This window comes from Hyperolius riggenbachi, chromosome 1 (genome assembly GCF_040937935.1).
Source record: "Hyperolius riggenbachi isolate aHypRig1 chromosome 1, aHypRig1.pri, whole genome shotgun sequence".
Classification (NCBI taxonomy): domain Eukaryota; kingdom Metazoa; phylum Chordata; class Amphibia; order Anura; family Hyperoliidae; genus Hyperolius; species Hyperolius riggenbachi.
In genome coordinates this window covers 589,941,828-589,963,341 of record NC_090646.1, presented here as the reverse complement: position 1 = coordinate 589,963,341, position 21,514 = coordinate 589,941,828, and the positions used below count along the sequence as shown (strand labels likewise).

Here is a 21,514-nt window from a genome sequence, read left to right as displayed (position 1 = left end):
GTGCTAATCTGTAAAGCGTGAAAATGAAATGAATCCAACAGCTGGCAGGTTTTCTTTATATATTTAGTGCAGTGTAGAGCTAGCAAACAATCTGGAAGACTACAAGTACCTTACAAAGCACACACAGTTCTGACCTATGTATACCGGTTTTGTACAGCACACAACACACCTTATAAATCACAGTTGTAAGGCCCAGTGCACACCGAGCGGTTTTTGATGCGATCCGCCGGCCGCATCCGCCTGTCAAACCGCTTGGTTAATGTATCTCAATGAGATGGTGCACACCGGCGGTTTGAGGACTGTAGCAAACTGCAAACGTGCCTCCTGCTGCACATTTGCGGTTTGCAGAAGCATTTCTGCCTCAATGTAAAGGATAGGAAAAACGCAAACCGCTCTGAAAAACGCTACTTCAGAGCGGTTTGCCAGGCGTTTTTGTTACAGAAGCTGTTCAGTACAGCTTTTACTGTAACAATTTGTGTAATCTGCTACACAAAAATGCAACCAAAACCGCTAGGCATGTTTAGAAATCCGCTCTAAACATGCCTGGAATCGCTCTGAAATCTGCTCCTAAAACCACTAGCGTGTTGCAGATCTGCTAGAGGTTTTGGTGTGCACTGGGCCTAAGTTGGTGAAACAGGCCTAACTACCAGCTATCTCCCCTCAAAGCATATACTTTTCTCTAGCTCCTATCACACAAACAATGCAAGATGGATTAAAAAAAACCTCCTTCCACTCCCCCTTGGTGGGATCACCTGCGGTGGGATCAGTTCTCATTGGCTACTGTGGCGGAGCTAGTAAAAAAGGGCGCACAGGGATAGTGAACAAAAAGGGCGCCGCCATAGACTGCAATGCAAAATATCGGCTATTCGGCGCCCAACAGGAAAAAAGGTCGCCCGAGAAATAGCGGTTACAGGGATCGTTTTAACAAAAGTTTTCGTTTACAGGATAAAGTTTATAACAAATATCGTTTACAAGTTCGTTTTGACTTTGTATTATACTTATTTTTTCGTTGGTAAATTTCGCTTATATGAGTTTTAACTAGTTTTTTCGTTTTAAAATTGCGCTTACAAAACTATAACAACTAAAATTTAGTTTACACTTCTTTTATCATTTAAAATTCGTTTTCATAACGTTTCTCAACCTGATTGTATTAGAAATACATCGCTTTTGGTATTAACTTTGTTTTTACACTTCTAATGCGTTGATTATAGTTACTAAAATATCGCTTTAAATATTACTGTTATTTTAAGATTTCTAATGCATACGTGATTGTAAGGCTATCTATTGTATTGTATGTGTATATATATTATATATACCTTTTTCTACTTATAATATTATTAATGTATACGTGATTTTAAGGCTAGTTATTCTATTACAAATATATACATTATTTTATTCATGTTATTTGGAATTAAGTATTTTAAGGATTAAATATATTATTGTTTATATGTGTTTAGCGTGTTTTGTGCAGTGGGGATGGTTAGGTTTAGGCATTACTAGGGGGTCTAGGGGTTAGGGATAGGTACAGGGAGGGTTAGGTATAGTTACAGTGCGATATACACCACCAGGGGGGTGGTTAGTTTTAGGAACCACCAGGGGGGTCTTAGGTTTAGGCACCACCAGGGGGGTCTTAGGTTTAGGCATCACCAGGGGGGTCTTAGGTTTAGGCATCACCAGGGGGGTCTTAGGTTTAGGCATCACCAGGGGGGTCTTAGGTTTAGGCATCACCAGGGGGGTCTTAGGTTTAGGCACCACCGGGGGGGTCTTAGGTTTAGGCACCACCGGGGGGGTCTTAGGTTTAGGCACCACCAGGGGGGTCTTAGGTTTAGGCACCACCAGGGGGGTCTAGGGGTTAGGGATAGGTACAGGGAGGGTTAGGTATACTTACAGTGCAATATACGCCACCAGGGGGGTGGTTAGTTTTAGGCACCACCAGGGGGGTCTTAGGTTTAGGCACCACCAGGGGGGTCTAGGGGTTAGGGATAGGTACAGGGAGGGCTCTGTATGAGAGTAAGGTTAGGTATAGTTATAGTACAATATATGTAATATATACAATTTATTACATTATGTGTATTTACACAAAGGGGGGGTCTAGGTGTGAGGGATAGGGATAAGGAGAGATATCTGTGACCCTAAAGTTAGGTATAATTGTAGTAAAATACCTCTAAAACCTACCATTCTAGTACTATGCTTAATACAAGTGTAAATATCGTTTTTGTTATAGACGCTATTTGACGTTTCATTTCAGAATTCGTTTACTGTTATAGACGCTATTTTGCCATTTCATTTCCGTTTATTTAACCTATTTAGCACTAAATTATCGTTTATAACCTCTTAAACGAAAAATATGGTTTTGTATTCAAACTTACAATTTCGGCTATACCCCGCGCCCTTTTTTCCAGGCGCCCTTTTTTGATACACGCACTGTGGCATGCTGTGCATCCTGGAAGCAAATGATTCGCTCAGCAGATGCCTATTCCACACTTCCCTCCAAAATGTTGGTGCCGTACCAGCACTTCACAATCATAACCATACGTTCATTTGAGATCGCCTAGGACTGTGACGCACTTCTCCTTTAAACAATTCTAAATCCATTTATGTGCAATCCTGCTACTCTGCATTATGTTTGGATCACTGAGAATGCACCTCATCTGTAGAAATCCTCACTGAAAGACACTGTCTTCCAGGCTGTCATTATGTGTTTGCCATGTAAACAGTACAGTTTGCTATCTCCTGGAGCAGTTCAGCAATAGCTAGGAAGAATAATAACACCTGGTACACACTTTCAATTATGATTGGCCAATCAATGACCAATTTTACCACCTCCATGTAATACAAGGGTCAACAGATTTGGAATACTATAAGCAGATTGCAGATAAACCCTCTTACTACATGGAGGAGGTGAAACTGATTATTGATTGGCCAATCAGAATTGAAAGTGTGTACCAGGCTTGAGAGGTCTAACACTGTTAAAGGGGCACTACAGCAAAAAAATTGTAAAATGTAAAATATGTGCAAACATATACAAATAAGAAGTACATTTTTTCCAGAGTAAAATGAGCCATAAATTACTTTTCTCCTATGTTGCTGTCACTTACAGTAGGCAGTAGAAATCTGACAGAAGCGACAGGTTTTGGACTAGTCCATCTCTTCATAGGGGATTCTCACGTATTTATTTTCAAAAGCACTTAGGGCCCATTTCCACTATTGCGAATTCGCATGCGTTTTTCGCATGCAAATTCGCATAGCAATACAAGTGAATGGGACTGTTTCCACTTGTCAGGATTCCTTTGCGTTTTTCTGTGCAGAAAAAATTCGCATGGCAGAGCCATCAGAATTCGCATACCGCATACCGCTATGCGAATCGCATACAATGTATTTATTAGGAAATTCGCATGAGGTTTAGGTATGCGAATTTTCATGCGAATTTCCATGCGAATTCGCATAGAAACAATGGAAAAGCACAACAGCACTGCCATGGTTAAATACGCATACATCGTCATCCATGCGAATTCGCATGGAAATTCGCATGAAAATTCGCATAGACCCGCATGCGAATTTCGCATCCGCATGCGAATTTTTACCGCGGCGATTTGCACCGCACAAGTGGAAATGCAGCCTTAGTGAATGGCAGTTGCTCTGTCCAACTGCCAAAAAACTGTGTAGGAAGCAGGGAAGCCGGCCAGCATCATTGTTTAAATACTTTTTAGGGAATATCTTTATAAAGAATAAAAGCCTTGCTGAGAATCCCCTATGAAGAGATGGGCTAGTCCAAAACCTGTCACTTCTGTCAGATTTCTACTGACTACTGGAAGTGACAGCAACAGGAGAAAAGTAATTTATGGCTCATTTTACTCTGGAAAAATGTACTTCTTATTTGTATATGTTTGCACATATTTTTAATTTTACAGTTTTTCGCTGTAGTGCCCCTTTAAAGCAGAACGCCTCTTCTCATCCACTGCAAAACAAATGACAATCGCTACAGAGGCCAGCAGACTGGGAAGAAACAAGGCAACGCAAAATCATGACAACATTCTCTGAATAAGAAAATGCATGACTTTACTGTACACTTTAGGTCCATTTTACACTTGCAGTTTAAAGAGAAACTTTAGCAAAAAGGGGGAGAAAATAAATCAATACATTACAAAGTAAGAAGTTAAAAAATAGAAGAGAGATCAAGAAATGATTGATATTTGCCATGTAATTTGTTCATATTGTTTGATCCACAATCAGCCTGCATGTAATCATCTTTACTACTGGCAGACAAGAAAAAAACAATACAGCACTAACTGCCATTAGTTATTACCACAGCCACTAACATTGCAATAGACTAAAAAGGTTATATTTTTATACCACAATGCAACAAGGTGCACAGACAGGAAACCTTCAAGACCTAGGTTCTGACATCACACTGTGGGAGGGGTTTCACCATAATATAAGCCATACAGAACCCCCTGATAATCAGTTTGAGAAAAGGTGCAAAAGCAATGAAAGTCTATGGAGACTTTCACACTTATTGTGGTTCGTTGCAGTGCCCCAGAAGTATCCAGGCCGAGCAAGGGCAGCAACGCATTACTGCAAACACAGCGCTTATGGCACGGTGCCTGGGGTAATGGAAGTCTATGGGCCGACACACGTAGTGTAAAGACGGAGCTCAGTGTGTCACAGCACACATGCATGGACTGACGGGAATCCCAGTGACATACTTCCTGCCCAGCAGGGAATACATCACTGAACGGGGCGGGGCTATGCATATGACCCTGTCGCCGCACTCTGCTGCAGGATCATATGAGTGAGGTTTGATGATGTGCGATGCAGCAGGTGCATTGCATCGCACCGCAATGTAACAAACAAGTGTAAAACTAGCTTAAAGCAAACCTGTGTGCCTGAAGCTAATGTGAGGTGAATTAGTAATTAGATAAACAGTTGCTTACATAGTCCTATTAAATAGTTGTTTTTATTTTGTATTAACAGGTTAAAATCTGCCTTTCTTTCTCAGGTGTAGGTTTTGGCTGTGAACTTTCTTTGTGTTTGAAGAGTGAAGGGAAATGAGTGATAATTGGACAGCACAAATGTTTTGTTTCTAGAATTAGAATAGCAGCAATTAGAAATGCTTCAAACATATCAATACTCACCCATCCCTGCCCGGAAGAGAAGTCAAACAAAAAATAGACGAGCGCTTCTATAGTGCATTAACGTATTTTACTTGTTATGCGCACAATATGGTTGCACTTACATAAGATGATGGGTATATAGCGCATGAGAGTGGCTGCCCATAAGCTAATCCTCCTTGCCGCGGCCTGGCTAACAGCTTAACCCGTGTCCTGGCCAGACCGCGGCAAGGAGGATTCGTTTATGGGCGGCCACTCTCACGCGCTATATACCCATCATCTTATGTAAGTGCAACCATATTATGCGCATAACAAGTAAAATACATTAATGCACTATAGGAGCACTCTTGTCTAATTTTTGTTTCACTTTCCTAGCACCTGGCACCACCCAATCTGAAAGAGCAGCATCCAATGCAATAACAAGATCAAGGAGTAATCACCTCATTCAAGTACTGGACCCCATATCATCTTTCAGTAGCGCAGGATAAAACTTTTTTGTCTTGTAAGAGAAGTCATCAGTGATCATGCACTGATTTCACACTCACTGAGGCCCCTTGCACACTGGCATTGTGAACCTGAGCTGCGTTACCCTTTTCGTACCACAAGGTGCTGTGAGTGTAATGTAAGTTAATGGAGCTTTGCAGAGTTATTGTGGTGCAGTGCGCTGTGCCAGAAGCTGCCCATCTGACGCAAAGTCTGCATGTACTGCATGAACCGCGCTTACCGCATGGATCATGCAGTAATGCAAGTCAATGAGTGACGCAGGCAGTGTGCACGACAGAAGCGCGGTGCGCATGTGCGGACCGACAGGAATCCCAGTAACATACTTCCTGTCCAGCAGTGAGTACGTCACTAACAGGGGGCGGGCCTATGCATATGACCCTGTCAGTGCACTGTGGCGCAGGGACATACTGTATACAGCCTCATTTCTGTGGTGTGCACACCACACTGCATCACACTCAAGTGAAAAACTGGCCTAAATGCTGATCACATGACAATGCACATACCTTTCCATTGGCCCCATTGCTTTGCAGCATATGGGCAGAGGGGTGTGGTTAAAGTGAAAGTGAATAGCACTAGTTCCAGAAAAGGGCAGTGATGCTTGAGGTGTGTCAATATTTACATTAGAAAAAGCATAATTACCTGTTGTAAATCTTTTCTTCTTGGCTTCATCTCCTCATATTAACACTGTTGTTGACAAGGAAGTACCAGATTCTCTTCTGCATGGAAAATTAACCACTTCGCCACCCAGGTACAGTATATCTACACTCCTTTGAACTTCAATTCCCCGCCCGGAGAGTAGATATACGCACCCCCGACGCTGCCCGCGCTCCTGCTCGCACACGCTCTTGCGCTCGTGCCCGGAGATCAGTGAACGGGAAAAACATTCTCGTTCGTTGATCTCTGCCCCCCAGCAATGATTGGCTGCTTCTATGAGAAGCAGCGCGATCACTGTGAGAAACAAAAAATTTCCCTGCCTCCCTGAACTTCCTGCAAGCATACTTCCTACGCTTGCAGGACGCATTCACAAAAATGAACTGTGGCCATCTTGTGGCCAAAAAGTAAAACTACACCCAAAAACATTTTTCCTATACAAATACATTATTTTACAATATAAACTAACTCATTAACTCCCACACTCCCCAATTGTTACCGATTTTATTTTTGTAATAAAAAAATAAAAAAAATTACAATAAAAAAAAAAAACAAACATAAATAGTTACCTTAGGGACTGAAATCTTTAAATATTTATATCAAGAGGGTATAACACTGTTACTTTATAAATTATGGGCTTGTAATTAGGGATGGACGCAAAACTGAAAAAAATGCACCTTTATTTGCAAATAAAATATTGGCGCCAAACATTGTGATAGGGACATAATTTAAACGGTGTAATAACCAGGACAAATGGGCAAATAAGTTACATGGATTTTAATTACAGTAGCAAACATTATTTAAAAACTATAATGGCCGAAAACTGAAAAATATTTTTTTTTTCCAAATGTTTTCCTATTTTCCCAGTAAAACACATTTAGAATAAAATAATTCTTGGCATAATGTCCCACCTAAAGAAAGCCTAATTGGTGGCGAAAAAAACAAGATCTAGTTCATTTAATTGTGATAAGTAATGATAAAGTTATAGGCGAATGAATGGAAGGAGAGCTGAAAGGAGAAAATTGCTCAGATGCTGAAGGGGTAAAACCCCTCAGTTGTGAAGCAGTTAAAGTCAGCAATGCTGGCTTTTTTTCCCTCATTGCTGGACAATCTCTGAGGCAGGGGTCACACTTGTCGGCTTTCGTGCTCGTTTTCTGCACAGAAAAACTGTTTTCAACTGAGAACTCATGTTAATCAATGAGCTAGGTCACACTTGAATGCAGATTTCGCGCGCAGAAAAAAAACTGACATCTTGCGCAATTTGTCAGTTTTCTCTATAAATTACATTAGCTGTTGTAAGGTAGAGGTCACACTTGTCTTTCAGTTTTCTGAAAGTTCTTTTAGTTCCAGGGTGTTGAGACCACGGACCTCACACCCAAGACTAGGGATACTGTGTTACTATTGTGTTATACTTCAGACTAGTTCCAGGGTGTTGAGACCACGGACCTCACACCCAAGACTAGGCCTTGCTTGATATCTGTTATGACCTATTGCTTTCCTGACTTTCCTTCTGCTTTCTGATTCGGTACCTACGCATATCTGATTACCTGTTGCCAACCCTGCCTGTCCCTGGTTACCGAATCAGCCTTCTGTCTCTGTACCTTATCTGCTCGTGTGTTGCCGACCTAGCCTGCCCGACCTTGCGAGCTATCACTCTCCATTGAGGGATTAGTGCAGTGCTGCTTGTGACGCCCACCTTTTAGGTGTCACTTAGCCACAGGGCCTTCCTGCTATTCAGCCTGGGGCTCCACCCCCTTGGAAGTCTCAGGCTGCTGGAAGGTCTTCACACTTCCCAGAGGGAGGTATTTCTCAAACTGCCAAGGACCACCTGCTCCTCGGGTGGTCCTACTCAAAGTCATTACTGTTGCACCAAACACTCACACTATATAGGTGTCCAGAGGTTAGTTATACTTGTATTATTGGTGATTCTGCAGATCATCAATAATCAGGTATATATATATATATATATATATATATATATATATATATATATATATCTGTATTCTTGGTGATACTGCAGATCACCAATAATCAGATTCTCTCTGTGTGCTGACACCGATCGTTACACCTGTGTTCTGATTTTCTCTATATATCAGATGACTTCATGCAACGCGTGGAAGGCCAAGACAGAGGCAGAGGAAAACTAGAGGCTGCAGTGGGATCAGCAGGGACCAGTACTACCCCAGGGCTGTGGAATGGGTACAAAAAAATCATCAGACTCCAACTTCTCAGTTTATGAAACCATCCACTCCGACTCTGACTCCAGGTACCCAAAATTGCTCCTCCTCCTCAACCCCCACTCCACAGCCCAGCCAAAGCTATGGAGTGGATAAAAAAATCATTTGACTCCAACTCCTCAGCTTATGAAACCACCGACTCTATGTACCCATAAATTTCTCTGACTCCTCGACTCCACAGCCCTGTACTACCCTGTTGCAATGGAAACAGAGGCGCCAGCAGAGTAAAAATTGATCATAGGTAAATTATAGATAGGAGTAACAGAGGCGCTGTACTTGGCTACACAACTTCTGAGTTACTCCTATCTTTATTATTGCCTGAGGAAGCGGGCTAGAGACCCGCGAAACGCGTTGCATTTGTTCTGGAGTACAAATTAAATCTTGTTTAAACCATACATAGTGGTTGTGTTTGGTTTTGGGGAGGTAAGTCCACCCTTGCCCCCCAACTTTTATCTGTTTTTACCTATGATCAATTTTTACTCTGCTGGCGCCTCTGCTTCCATTGCAATTATTGCTATCCACCTGGTGGATGGGTGAACACCCCTTCTTTCCTGCTACAGAGAGCGACTTTTTAGCCTGAGAGGGGACAGGCCTAATATCCCCATAAGTGCTTTAAGTGGTTGCCTGAACCCGGCAACCCATACTTGTGAGTATATTTCTATTTGCTGCTACCTTGGCATTCCTTTATCATCAATAATACACTATTGGGGCTCTCGATTGTGTTTTTCCTTTCTTTTACATATTGATCCTGTACTACCCTGTGCTGATCTGAAGGAAGAAGTCCAGGCTCTCTCCCTGCTGGGGATCTGATGACAACCATTGCAGGTGCGGGGTGCCAGAAACGTAGGAAGCGGACCTCTTCCCTTAATAGTTTTGGAGGGGAGCCTTGAGATGTGTACTTACACCCCTGAACCACACTAATTTGAGATCTCCTGGATAGCATGCGTGACCCCAGATCACATAGTTACATAGTTATTTTGGTTGAAAAAAGACATACGTCCATCGAGTTCACAATGTATAAAAAGTGACAAGGGGACTTTGAGATATAACTCCAGCTAAAACCTTTTTTCCTGGTGTGGAGCACAGCGTCAAGTTTTTTTAATTGTCTTTTCCCCTCAATTTCTGTCCAGAAAATTGGCATACCTCAACAGAAGTGATGTAGAATCTTGCCCATAGGCAGGGCTAGTTCTAGCTACAATGGGGCCTCAGGGCAAAAGGAACCTGGGGGCTCCCTGACACCCTCCCCCCTCCCCACAGTATAGTAGTCAGGTACCCCTCTAACTATCGAGCGTCCACCTCACCACAGCGTTATGGAGATAGGTGTGACAGGCAAACGCTCACCTCCTCTGCGTTCCAGGCACTGGAAGTCCCATCTGTCATCTCTGTAGTGTTGCTGCTCTGCACTTCCTGCCTCTAACAACACACACTAAAGCCCAAACAGAGAAGCAGGAAGTGCAAACAGGAACACTAAAGAGAAGACAAACGGACCTGCAATGCCTCAAACTCAGAGGAAGCTAGTGTGTTCCTGTCACCACTGCCTCTGTAACTCTGCGGGGGGAGGGTGACGGAGAGAATTTAGTGGGGTGGTGGCAGACACTCGGGGGCCCCTATGGATGCTGGGCCCCTGGGGCAATTGCCCCCTTTGCCCATATGGTAGCACCTGCCCTGCCCATAGGGACACTGACAAAAAAAATACTTGTTTTCAGCAATATTTCTGAGTTATTTATGCTTGCTGTCTGTGTCCCTGCAGAACCGATTTCCCTTCTCTTCCTGCCTGCCTGTCTGGAGTTTCCTCAAAAAGAAAAGAGAAAAAAATGTTTTCCAACAGGCAAGCTGAGGATTCATACACGGCAGTGATGAAATGCAACAGATACACCGAGAAGTGAAAACACAATGAAGTATTGCAATGGCAGTGGAAGGAGTTACAGAGTGTGTGTATACAGCTGATGGAGGACTCTGTAACGTGCAGTGTTTGCTCAAGAAAGCATGAGGTACTTAGGAATGTATACACACACTGCTAAAACACATACAACTGCTATATGGGACGGTATTAACATTATCCATTATCTGCCTGTTCTGGGACACACAGTCCTCCACGCTCAGTCAGTTCTTAAAGTGCTCCTCATGTTTAGACTCCATAACCTTTATTTTAGAGACACCCTGTGAGTGCACCCGAATTATAAACACTATAGACTACATTTCTCTGTTGTCTTCTCTTTTCTGTTGCTATTTTCATGGTTAAAGAGAACCTGAAACCGAAAAGTAATTAAAAAACAGATACTTACCTATAAGAAGAGAAAAGTTTCGGTTCTGATTTTTTCCGTCATATGCCCGGCACTGGCATACTACAAGAACCATAACAGGGGGCACTACGCAGCTGCATAGACTAGTACACAACGGGGAGCATGGTTGCGAACTAGAAGAGGGGCCCAGGAGGACATGGGAAGCTCTAGACTACCCAGAGACTTCCCTCTACGTAGGTATGTATGGGTTTTTTTGAAAGTCACAGGTTTGTTTTAAGTGTCTCCTTGCGGCAAAAAAATTAAACTTACCTACAAAGAGGAAAGCCTCTGGATCCTCAAGAGGCTCCCCGTGTCGTCCTGGCCCCTATCGCTGCTTACTGGGAGACTCTGGAAGATCCAACCGTACTCCTCTTTATGCACAAGTGTGGCCATGCTGCACCAGCACAAGCATAGCTGCACCTGCACAGTAAGCTGTGATTTGCTGCACAAGTGCGGCTCTACATGCACAGTCACAGTATGGCTGTTCTCCAGCATGGAGGCGATCAGAAATCCAACCAGCTTTTGTCAGATTTCTTTCAGGGGTCCACGAGCAGCAACGGTGGTCCAGAGGATGGTGAGGGAAGCTTCTACAGCAGGGTTCAGGAACCTTTTTGGCTGAGAGACCCATAAACGCCACATATTTAAAATGTAATTCCGTGAGAGCCATACAATATGTATCAAACTGGGACAGAAGGGCCCATGTCCCTGTTGCCATGGTGATGTGTATTCAGTTGATCCTCCGGGCAGTGGAAGTGTCAGACACGTCTTCAGCTGCTCATGGGTTTCTGCAACATCAGCAATTTCCCAGAGAGCCAGACAGCTAGTTGACATGGGGTTGATTTACTTTGTAGGACCAGATCCCCACACTTTTGCCCAATAGGCTGCCTGACGAGGGACAGGCAGCCTATTTGGCCAATCAAAGTGTGGGGATCTCGTCCTACAAAGTCACTGGACCTGACAGGGTCCAGAGTGGGACAATTGGAACAGCTGTTCATTTTGGGGGAGCGCGAGTAAGTTAGTAGTGCATGCTACAGCAGTAACATGCACTACTTTGAAAATTTTACTTGCCACACTAAGCTGCACTGCTTGAGCAGTGTAGCTTAGTGAATCAACCCCTACTGATTTGTCTGTGAGCCAACATAAGCCATCAAAAAAGCCACATCTGGCTCCCGAGCCATAGGTTCCCTACGCCTGTTCTAAAGGATCCAGAGGCTTACTTCTTTTTAGCTAAGTATCCTTGTAAGGTACGCTTTAAGGTAGAGTTACTGTTTTGGTTAATTAGGCATAATAGTTAATTAGTACATCCCCCATCCACTACTCAATAATTTTGCCAGTCACTGTGAAATGAGGATTTGGGAACCACAGCTGATGGACCTTTGTCACCACAGCTTTGCTGGAAGGTGCAGAGTTAGGTCTCAAAAAAAAGAGCAGTTCCTGAGCAAGCGTCACACCTTCTACACAAGTCAGACATTTTGCATGGCAATGTTGAAAAGACTGCTGTACAAGCATGCATTTTGCGGAGTTATTTGCTCTATGGAGAGTTGAGGAAGGTGGAGGCGGAGCAGAAACTGCCTCTGAGATTCCCAAAGTGAATAAACAATATCCGACGGGGCAATCATCCAGGCAGATTGCAGGCAAGGAGGCCACTGCCATTGTGGGGCATCTATAAACATTTAAGCTGGGTCTACATGCGTAGATGACGCTCCGATGTGTATTATCAATCGAGCCGTTGATGCGGCTCGATTGATAAGATCCGACAGGTCGGATCTCGCCACCGCCGATTCTCTGCTCGTTCCCCACGAGGGGACAATGGCAGGGAATCGAGCGGAAGATAAGCGGCGCCGGCGGGGACGAGTGGGGGATCGAATCCTACGCAGGCGCGGGCGAGCGGAGACGCGGTGGGTACACGCGGGGATGCGGCTGAGGCGATCCGGCGGCTAATCGAGCCGCCGGATCACCTCGTGTAGATGAGGCTTTAGATTTGTAGCTGAGACATCACGAATGAGCAATTTAGCCATGTGCTCATAGTTTAATACTCTCTTTCCACAACGCCACAGGTTTTCCATAGAATTCCACCTGACATGACCACTAAAGATTGTTTTGTGCAGCAGTGAGGCCTTGTTTACATTATAAATGGCCATCGCAAGCGCTGAGCGCTTTTGTGAGTGCTTTTGTAAGTGCCTTCCCCAGCCCTTTCTGGGTGATTTGCGCTTTCTTAAGTGCTTTTAGAAGAGCTTTTCAATGCGCTTTTGTTTTTTTTTCACTTCCTGATGACAATCAGGAAGTGAACTCTTTGCCCTGGAACTGATTAATTACAATGTATTTTTTCCTTTTACAAAGCACTCACCAAATTGCTTTGCAAAGCGCTTTTTCATGCGCTCTGCGATTTTCCCATACCTTGCATTGAAGCGCAAACGCTCTAGAAATGCTGCAGGAGCCGCGTTTGCAATTGGAAAGAAAGCTCAACACTCACATACAGCAACATTGCACAAGCACTTGGCGATTTTCAAAATTGCCAGTGCTTTAAAAAAATTGAACTAGCTCACAGTGTGAACAAACCCCTACTGAGAGTATGAGAAAAATGTAAGAATTTACTCCCAGAGCAAAAATGCACAATAAATGATTTCCTATGTTGCTGTCACTTACAGTAGGCAGTAAACAACGGACAGGTTTTGTACTAGTCCATCTCCTCATGGGGAAGTCTCAAGTATTTTTTTATTTACAAAACCAGTTACTGAATTGTAGTTGCTCAGTCCAACTAGCAAAATTGCAGGCAAACGAGCAGGAAAGCTGGTTGACATATTTTTCTACATCCTTTTCAGGGAGTGCTTTTGTAAAGAATAAAGGTCCTGAGAATCTCCTACAGTGGTTTGCAAAAGTATTTGGCCCCCTTGAAGTTTTCCACATTTTGTCACATTACTGCCACAAACATGAATCAATTTTATTGGAATTCCACGTGAAAGACCAATACAAAGTGGTGTACACACTGGCGTAACAATAAGGGATGCGACCCCTGCCGTCGCGGGGGGGCCCCCCTAGGGCCCGCTCAGGGACTTTTGGGGGGCAGGAGGGGTCGCAGCATGAGGAGAGTGTGGCAAATCGATGGGGAGGGGGACATTCCCCCCCCCCCCCCTCACCTCAGGCTCTCCTCTCAGCGCTCCCCTCCTGCAATCATTGGTGGCAGCGGGCAGCAGCAGAGGCGGCGGCGGCAGGATAACACATTACCTCCTTCTCGCTGGAGGTCTTCCGTTCTCTAAGAGCTTCATGCAACTTCCTGTGTAAACAGGAAGTTGCTCTTAGAGAACGGAAGACCTCCGGCGAGAAGAAGGTAATGTGCTCAGGCCGCCGCTGCTGCTGCCCGCTGCCACCAATGATTGCAGGAGGGGAGCGCTGAGAGGAGAGCCCGAGGTGAGGGAGGGGGAGGAATGTCCCCCTCCCCACCGATCTGCCACACCCTCCTCTTATGCTGCGACCCCTCCTGCCTCCCAAAAGTCCCTGAGCGAGCCCTAGGAGGGGGGCCAGATTTTTTTTTTTTTTTTGCAGGGGGGCGCGGGGATTTCTAGGTACGCCCCTGGGTGTACACGTGAGAAGTGGAACGAAAATCGTACATGATTACAAACATTTTTTACAAATCAATAACTGCAAAGTGGGGTGTGTGTAATTATTCAGTCCCGAGTCAGTACTTTGTAGAACCACCTTTTGCTGCAGTTACAGCTTCCAGTCTTTTAGGGTACCGTATATTCCGGCGTATAAGACGACTGGGCGTATAAGACGACCCCCCAACTTTTCCAGTTAAAATATAGAGTTTGGGATATACTCACCATATAAGACTACCCCTCTTCCAACGCAAACCAAATGAAAATAAAAAGAAAAAAATCATGTAGTGGTGCTGTTTGAACAGATACTGGTGCTGTACTGTATGTGTTACAAGGTATATAACAGTATATAGTCAATTGACTTGTTGCATTGGTCAACTCTCCTTAAGTAGACTGGTCAGCTCTCCTTGTCTACCTGTTTATCAGAGCGGTATGGAAGAATAGAATGCACTCCCTCAGCAGGGAGATCTGAGAGGCGGTAACAGGATAGGGCGTATCACCCGGCATCAATGACACCCGGCGTATAAGACGACCCCCAACTTTTCAGAAGATTTTCAAGGGTTAAAAAGTAGTCTTATACGCAGGAATATACAGTATGTCTCTACCAGCTTTGCACATCTAGAGACTGAAATCCTTGCCCATTCTTCTTTGCAAAACAGCTCAGTCAGATTAGATGGACAGCGTTTGTGAAGAGCAGTTTTCAGATCTTGCCACAGATTCTCGATTGGATTTAGATCTGGACTTTGACTGGGCCATTCTAATACATGGATATGTTTTGTTTTAAACCATTCCATTGTTGCCCTAGCTTTATGTTTAGGGTCGTTGTCCTGCTGGAAGGTGAACCTCCGCCCCAGTCTCAAGTCTTTTGCAGACTCTAAGATGTTTTCTTCCAAGATTGCCCTGTATTTGGTTCCATCCATCTTCCCATTAACTCTGACCAGCTTCCCTGTCCCTGCTGAAGAGAAGCACCCCCAGAGCATGATGCTGCCACCACCATATTTGACAGTGGGGATGGTGTGTTCAGAGTGATGTGCAGTGTTTGTTTTCCGCTACACATAGCGTTTTGCATTTTGGCGAAAAAGTTCCATTTTGGTCTCATCTGACCAGAGCACCTTCTTCCACATGTTTGCTGTGTCCCCCACATGGCTTGTGGCAAACTGCAAATGGGAATCCTTATGCTTTTCTGTTAACAATGGCTTTCTTCTTGTCACTCTTCCATAAAGGCCAACTTTGTGCAGTGCACGACTAATAGTTGTCCTATGGACAGATTCCCCCACCTGAGCTGTAGATCTCTGCAGCTCGTCCAGAGTCACCATGGGCCTCTTGACTGCATTTCTGATCAGCGCTCTCCTTGTTCGGCCTGTGAGTTTAGGTGGACGGCCTTGTCTTGGTAGGTTGACAGTAGTGCCATACTCCTTCCATTTCTGAATGATCGCTTGAACAGCGCTCTGTGGGATGTTCAAGGCTTTGGAAATCTTTTTGTAGCCTAAGCCTGCTTTAAATTTTTCAATAACTTTAGCCCTGACTTGTCTGGTGTGTTCTTTAGACTTCATGGGGCTTGATTCACAAAGCGGTGCTAACCTACTTAGCACGTCTAAAGTCTTTAGGCGCGCTAACCAGGGTGCTAAGTAGGTTAGCACCGGTTTTCTCAATTGAGAAATCCGGTGCTAACCTACTTAGCACCCTGGTTAGCACGTCTAAAGACTTTAGACGTGCTAAGTAAGTTAGCACCGCTTTGTGAATCAAGCCCATGGTGTTGTTGCTCCCAAGATTCTCTTAGACAATCTCTGAGGCCGTTACAGAGCAGCTGTATTTGTACTGACATTAGATTACACACAGGTGCACTCTATTTAGTCATTAGCACCCATCAGGCAATGTCTATAGGCAACTGACTGCACTCAGACCAAAGGGGGCTAAATAATTACGCACACCCCACTTTGCAGTTATTGATTTGTAAAAAAATGTTTGGAATCATGTATGATTTTCGTTCCACTTCTCACGTGTACACCACATTGTATTGGTGTTTCACATGGAAATTCCAATAAAATTTATTCAAGTTTGTGGCAGTAATATGACAAAATGTGGAAAACTTCAAGGGGGCCGAATACTTTTGCAAACCACTGTATGTGTAGATGGACCCGTTCAAAATCTCTCAAATCAGTCAGTTTTTTATTACCTACTGTAAATGACAGAACATAAAAAAAAGTGATTTATGGTGCATTTTACTCCTGGAGAAATGTACATTTTATATGTATGTATTTTACATTTTTCACGATAGTGGTGAAACCTGAAGTGAAAATAAACGTATGAGATACTGAATAGTATGTGTAGTACAGCTAAGAAATAGAACACTGGGAGCAAAGAAAAGAGTCTCATATTGTTTTCCAGTACAGGAAGAGTTAAAGCAAACTTAAAGCGGGAAAAAAAAAAAAAGATCATATAATGAATTGTATGTGTAGTATGGATAATGAATAGAACATTAGCAGAAAAGAAAAGAGTCTCATATTTTTATTTTCAGTTACATAGCTTTTTTATAGCATTGCATCATGCTGTCACAGCTGCAGTTTTAAACCACAAAGTTACTGTGTATGGGTGCAGCAGGGATCAAGGGATCATACTTGAGGGGATCGCACTCGGTTTCCCCACATGCAGAATAGCACCAGATATGACAGCCCATGTATATGCTGCGCCTGTGTGGAAGGCTCGCAGCTACAGGGGAATGACAGCGAGCGGTGCGCATGTTTGCTGTTTGTGCAGAAGCCGCTGAACCGACCAGGTCAGCAGCCCCTACGAAGGGGACACAGGAAACTGAAATAAAATAAACAAATTATAGTAAACACCACAAAGTACAATTCAGTTTTTCAAACAATTCTGCCTTCACCCACAGAAGTACTTCTGACAATTTTAAAGGAAACCTAAACTCAATGAAAAAAAGCCAGTTGATGGCCACTGCGCAGCCCTTGCTGCGCGCATCCTCGACCATGCTCCCGTCGCTGGGAGTGTCCTGCGCATGACATGAAAATCTCGTACTGTGCATGGCAGCATGATTGAGGACGTGCATGATTGACACTTGGTCTTGGCGGGGAACCGGAGGATCGGTTTGTCGTCGTGTGGGCACAGGGCGGCTTCAGGGGGCCGATAGAAGCCCCAGGTAAATTAAACTGCCTTTTTTTGATTGAGTTTAGGTTACCTTTAAAATTGTCAGAAGTACTTCTGTGGGTGAAGACAGAACTGTTTGAGAAAATTATTGTTAATATCTACCAATATTCTTAGTGTTTAAAGGGACCCTGAACAGTACCTAAAATCAAAAACGTCACTTACCTGGGGCTTCCTCCAGCCAACTGTAGGCCGCCAGGTCCCCCAGCGTCCTCCTCCTGGCTCCTCTCCGGGTCCCACTGGCGGCTCCATTATCGGCAACACCTGGGCCGTCTTCCTGGATCTGGACGCTCCACGTCATCACGCCGGCCGGCGTGACAGTCCTGTGCAAGTGCGGTTTTCTAACTCTGAACCGCGCATGCGCAAGACTGTCACACCGGCTGTCGTGATGACGTGTAGCGGCCGGCGTGATGACGCGGAGCATCCAGATCCAAGAAGAGTCGGCCGATACTCGCCCCAGGTGCCGCTGGTAACGGAGCCGCCAGCAGGACCCGGAGAGGAGCCAGGAGGACGCCAGGGGACCTCGGGCCTACGGTGGGCTGAAGGAAGCCCCAGGTAAGTGAAATTTTTGATTTTAGGTACTGTTCAGGGGCCCTTTAAAGGAAACATCAGGCTAAAAAATGAAAAATCAGCCTTACTCACCTGGGGCTTTCTCCAGCCCCTTGCAGCCGACTGTCCCACGCTGATCGCTCCGCTCTCCGCAGCCATCCCGAGCTCCCTGCATGCTGTTCAGGCCGACCTCGAGGTCGTCCTTACTGCGCCTGCGTGACGCGCCGCTGTCAATCATGGACACGTGGTCCGCAGCGTACTGCACAGACGCAGAACTACTGCGAGTCCATGATTGACAACTACCACGTGTCCATGATTGACAGCGGCACATCACGCAGGCGCAGTAAGGATGACCTCGAGGTCGGCCTGAACAGCGCGCGGGGAGCTCGGGACGGCGGCGGCGAGCAGAGCGATGCATGGCAGGCATTACTGCAAAACGCAAGCGTAAACTGCAATTGTGAAGTATAATTTTCATTGACTGTATGCTTTAACGTATGGAACCCAACGCAGGGATAACGTGCACCATAACTTTCCAGTTCTGTTGCATTGCATTCTTGCTTTACAGGGGATACAACCCATGTCCACTGTGAACGTAGCCTTAAAGGACAACCGAGGTGACATGTGACATGATGAGATAGACATGTATGTACAGTGCCAAGCACACAAATAATTAGGCTGTGTTCCTTTTTTTCTCTGCCTGAAAGAGTTAACCATCAGGTATGCAAGTGACAGTTTCTGTCCGGGTTAGGCACTGGTCGGACTGGGTCAGACTATAGCATAAGCCTCACTGATAAATAATTACAGCCATAAAACATTTTCCCATCAGTAAATGGCTTCCAAGAGCAGGAAAGAGATAAAAAGGGTCAAAAATGCATAGATTTGAGGTCTGGTATCCTTCAATGAAGAAGTCTTTGGGCAGAGGCAGTTAAACAGTAAAAACTTAAAAACTAGATTTAATTATAAAATAAAACTGTGGGATATCTAAAAAAGTCATTTTTAGGAGAAGGAGGATAGATACAATTGTTTTTCTCATCGGTTTATTTTCACCTTAGATGCCCTTTAAGGAAGCCATACATCTAGTGATGATGGGCAGATTTGACCAAGAGACAAATGTCTCTCTGATTGAATCTGATTAGAGAAAGATCTGTTGGCTGCCCATACACTGCAGGCCGATTCCCGACCGTTTTCATGCTGAAATCGATCCAGAATCAGCCTTGAGATGCTGCATCCACCGCCTCGCCAGCTGACGCTGTCCCTGTCACACGCGTGACCACGTTACTCCGGTAGCCAGTAGCGGTCACTGACAGGTAAAGTATACTGCACCGGGCACCGGGGGGCACATCTGACATTAGGGAGGACAAGACCAGGGGTTTGGTAGCTCGTCCCGATATCACTTGTCGTTACCACCGCACATCTGATCGACCATGATGACCCAACATCTTGCAGCATGTCTAAATGATACATTGGTCGCATTGTCGATCGGGCATGCTCTTGGTGGCACCGATTTGATATTAATTATCAAATCAGATGGCCAATCGGCCAGCAAGTCGATAGATATATGGTCTCCTTTACTGTCGCGTATCCTCGTCCTCACCTCTTTTTTGTGTACAACAGAATGGGCGGATTAACAGACAGTCGAGCAGATTACGAGTTCCTAAACTCATTTAAATGGTCATCATCAATACTGTAGCTTTCTATGACAGATACTGTATTGAAAGTAAGTAGCTTACTTACTAGTCACAGCTACTAAGCTGCTGTTATGCGCCATACTTACTAGCACTTGTACCGGATTACATTAGCAGCAGCTGCTTATCCCCTTAGAAGCAGTGACTAGTAACAACTACTAAATCAGAGCTGTGACTGTCCACAGTGCTGGAACATTTCTGTGGCTTTGTATGCGATCATATCCTCTTTATTCTGAGGATTTATCAACATCCCTGATCTGATGAACAAGTGACAAACATACCAAGTTAACATAGGCAAGTCAGGTAAGTAACATACTGCTGGATCTGGTAACTGGCATGGAGTTTGAGGCCAAACATATCATGTGGCTATCTACCTACTGCATAAAAAGGGAACCACGCTTGTACTTATTCATCAAAATGACATTCAACAGCCAATCAAGTAGAAATCTGCAATAAAAATGGCTTGGCTGCTTGCTAAGTGCAATGCAGGGGATTTAAGATTGAGAAAACAGACTTTATAAATGCTAAGTGCACCCCATAAATCCTCTCATCTGCATAAGATGGAAATATGCATATTATAACGAGAGTTAGGCACGTGACAGTTAAATACATGAAATATAACCAAGTACAAAGTAGCTCTACATGATTCATTACAAAGTAGCTCTATTACATGCTTCATATGAAACTAGATGGGATGCTTACTCTGTCCACCTCCTCCTGGCTGCAGCCTTCCTCGTTCATGATCAGCATTCAGCAACAGGCATGAGTTCCACCTGTCAGATCTCCATGTCAGCTGGCACTGTGCACTGAAGCAGCGCAGACTTAGCAGAGCTGGGAGTGATCAGTCACCTCTTGTTGTCACAGCGGGGGGCGGAGTCACACCTTTTCACAAGCCATCTCCCCCCTCCCACCAGTCCGCAGGCTCTCCGCCCAGCCGGGAGCTCCAGCAGCCAGCCGGACGGGGCTGTTTGTTTTGTACTTTGAGGCAAACTTCCTTTCTTCGTGTGAACTTGGAGAGTTTGGGGACCTGACGAGTCCTCTGTCAGCAGCAGGTTCGGCTGCTCGTTCCTAATGCCTTCTATCCAATGGAGCTTCTCTTGTAGTATATTCTCCTGAGAAGGTTAAAGTAAAAAGTGCCTCAAACTTGAAACATTTGTTTCCAGTAATAAAGACAGTTTGACAAGAACTATTAGTTTTCACCACTTTTATCTGCCAGTCAGTGGCGGCTCCAGGAATTTTTTGGGGGGTGCTATGCAGGTGCTGGGTAATTTTGAAAGGGGGCTAGGTGTTGCGTGGCCAAAAAGAGGGGCGTGGCCATCAAAAGAGGGGCGTGGTAAAGTGGTATTTATATATATATATATATAGTATATTCCAGTGCTATATAAATACATAATGATATGGTAGGATATAAGAGTATGCAGGGCAGAGGCAAGAGAGGCCCCAGCCTCAGGGCACAGTGTAGGAGGGGACCAGGATCGGCCCGCCCATGAGGCGGGGTGAAACTTTTGCCTCAGGCGGCACTTCTGGGGGGGCGGTACCCGCCCATCCGTGGGTGTGAGGGGCCGCCCGAGCTGGAGGGGATAGCGGGCAGGAAGGAGGTATTAGGCCTAGCGGTGGGGAGGGGGGCCGGACCCCCCCTCCCTCGCCTGGGTCCCCCGTCCTCCGCTCCCCTCCAGCTTTAAAAAGTTGAGTGGCTGGCTGCAGCTGTAAGAGGCAACGGGCGGGGATCACTCACCTCTTCCT

General features: G+C 44.9%; 1 protein-coding gene across 2 annotated transcripts in view; it reads right to left on the bottom strand.

Moving 5' to 3' along the window:
- PDE8B (phosphodiesterase 8B) overlaps positions 1 to 20,559 on the bottom strand; it is a 357,296-nt gene extending 336,737 nt beyond the window's left edge. For both annotated transcript variants that reach the window (XM_068248991.1, XM_068248999.1), the window contains exon 1: positions 20,474 to 20,559. In XM_068248991.1, the coding sequence (XP_068105092.1) occupies positions 20,474 to 20,521 (48 nt within the window). In that variant the 5' untranslated portion in view covers positions 20,522 to 20,559. The remainder of the gene's footprint in view (positions 1 to 20,473) is intronic.
- Between the last annotated feature and the right edge of the window lie 955 nt (positions 20,560 to 21,514).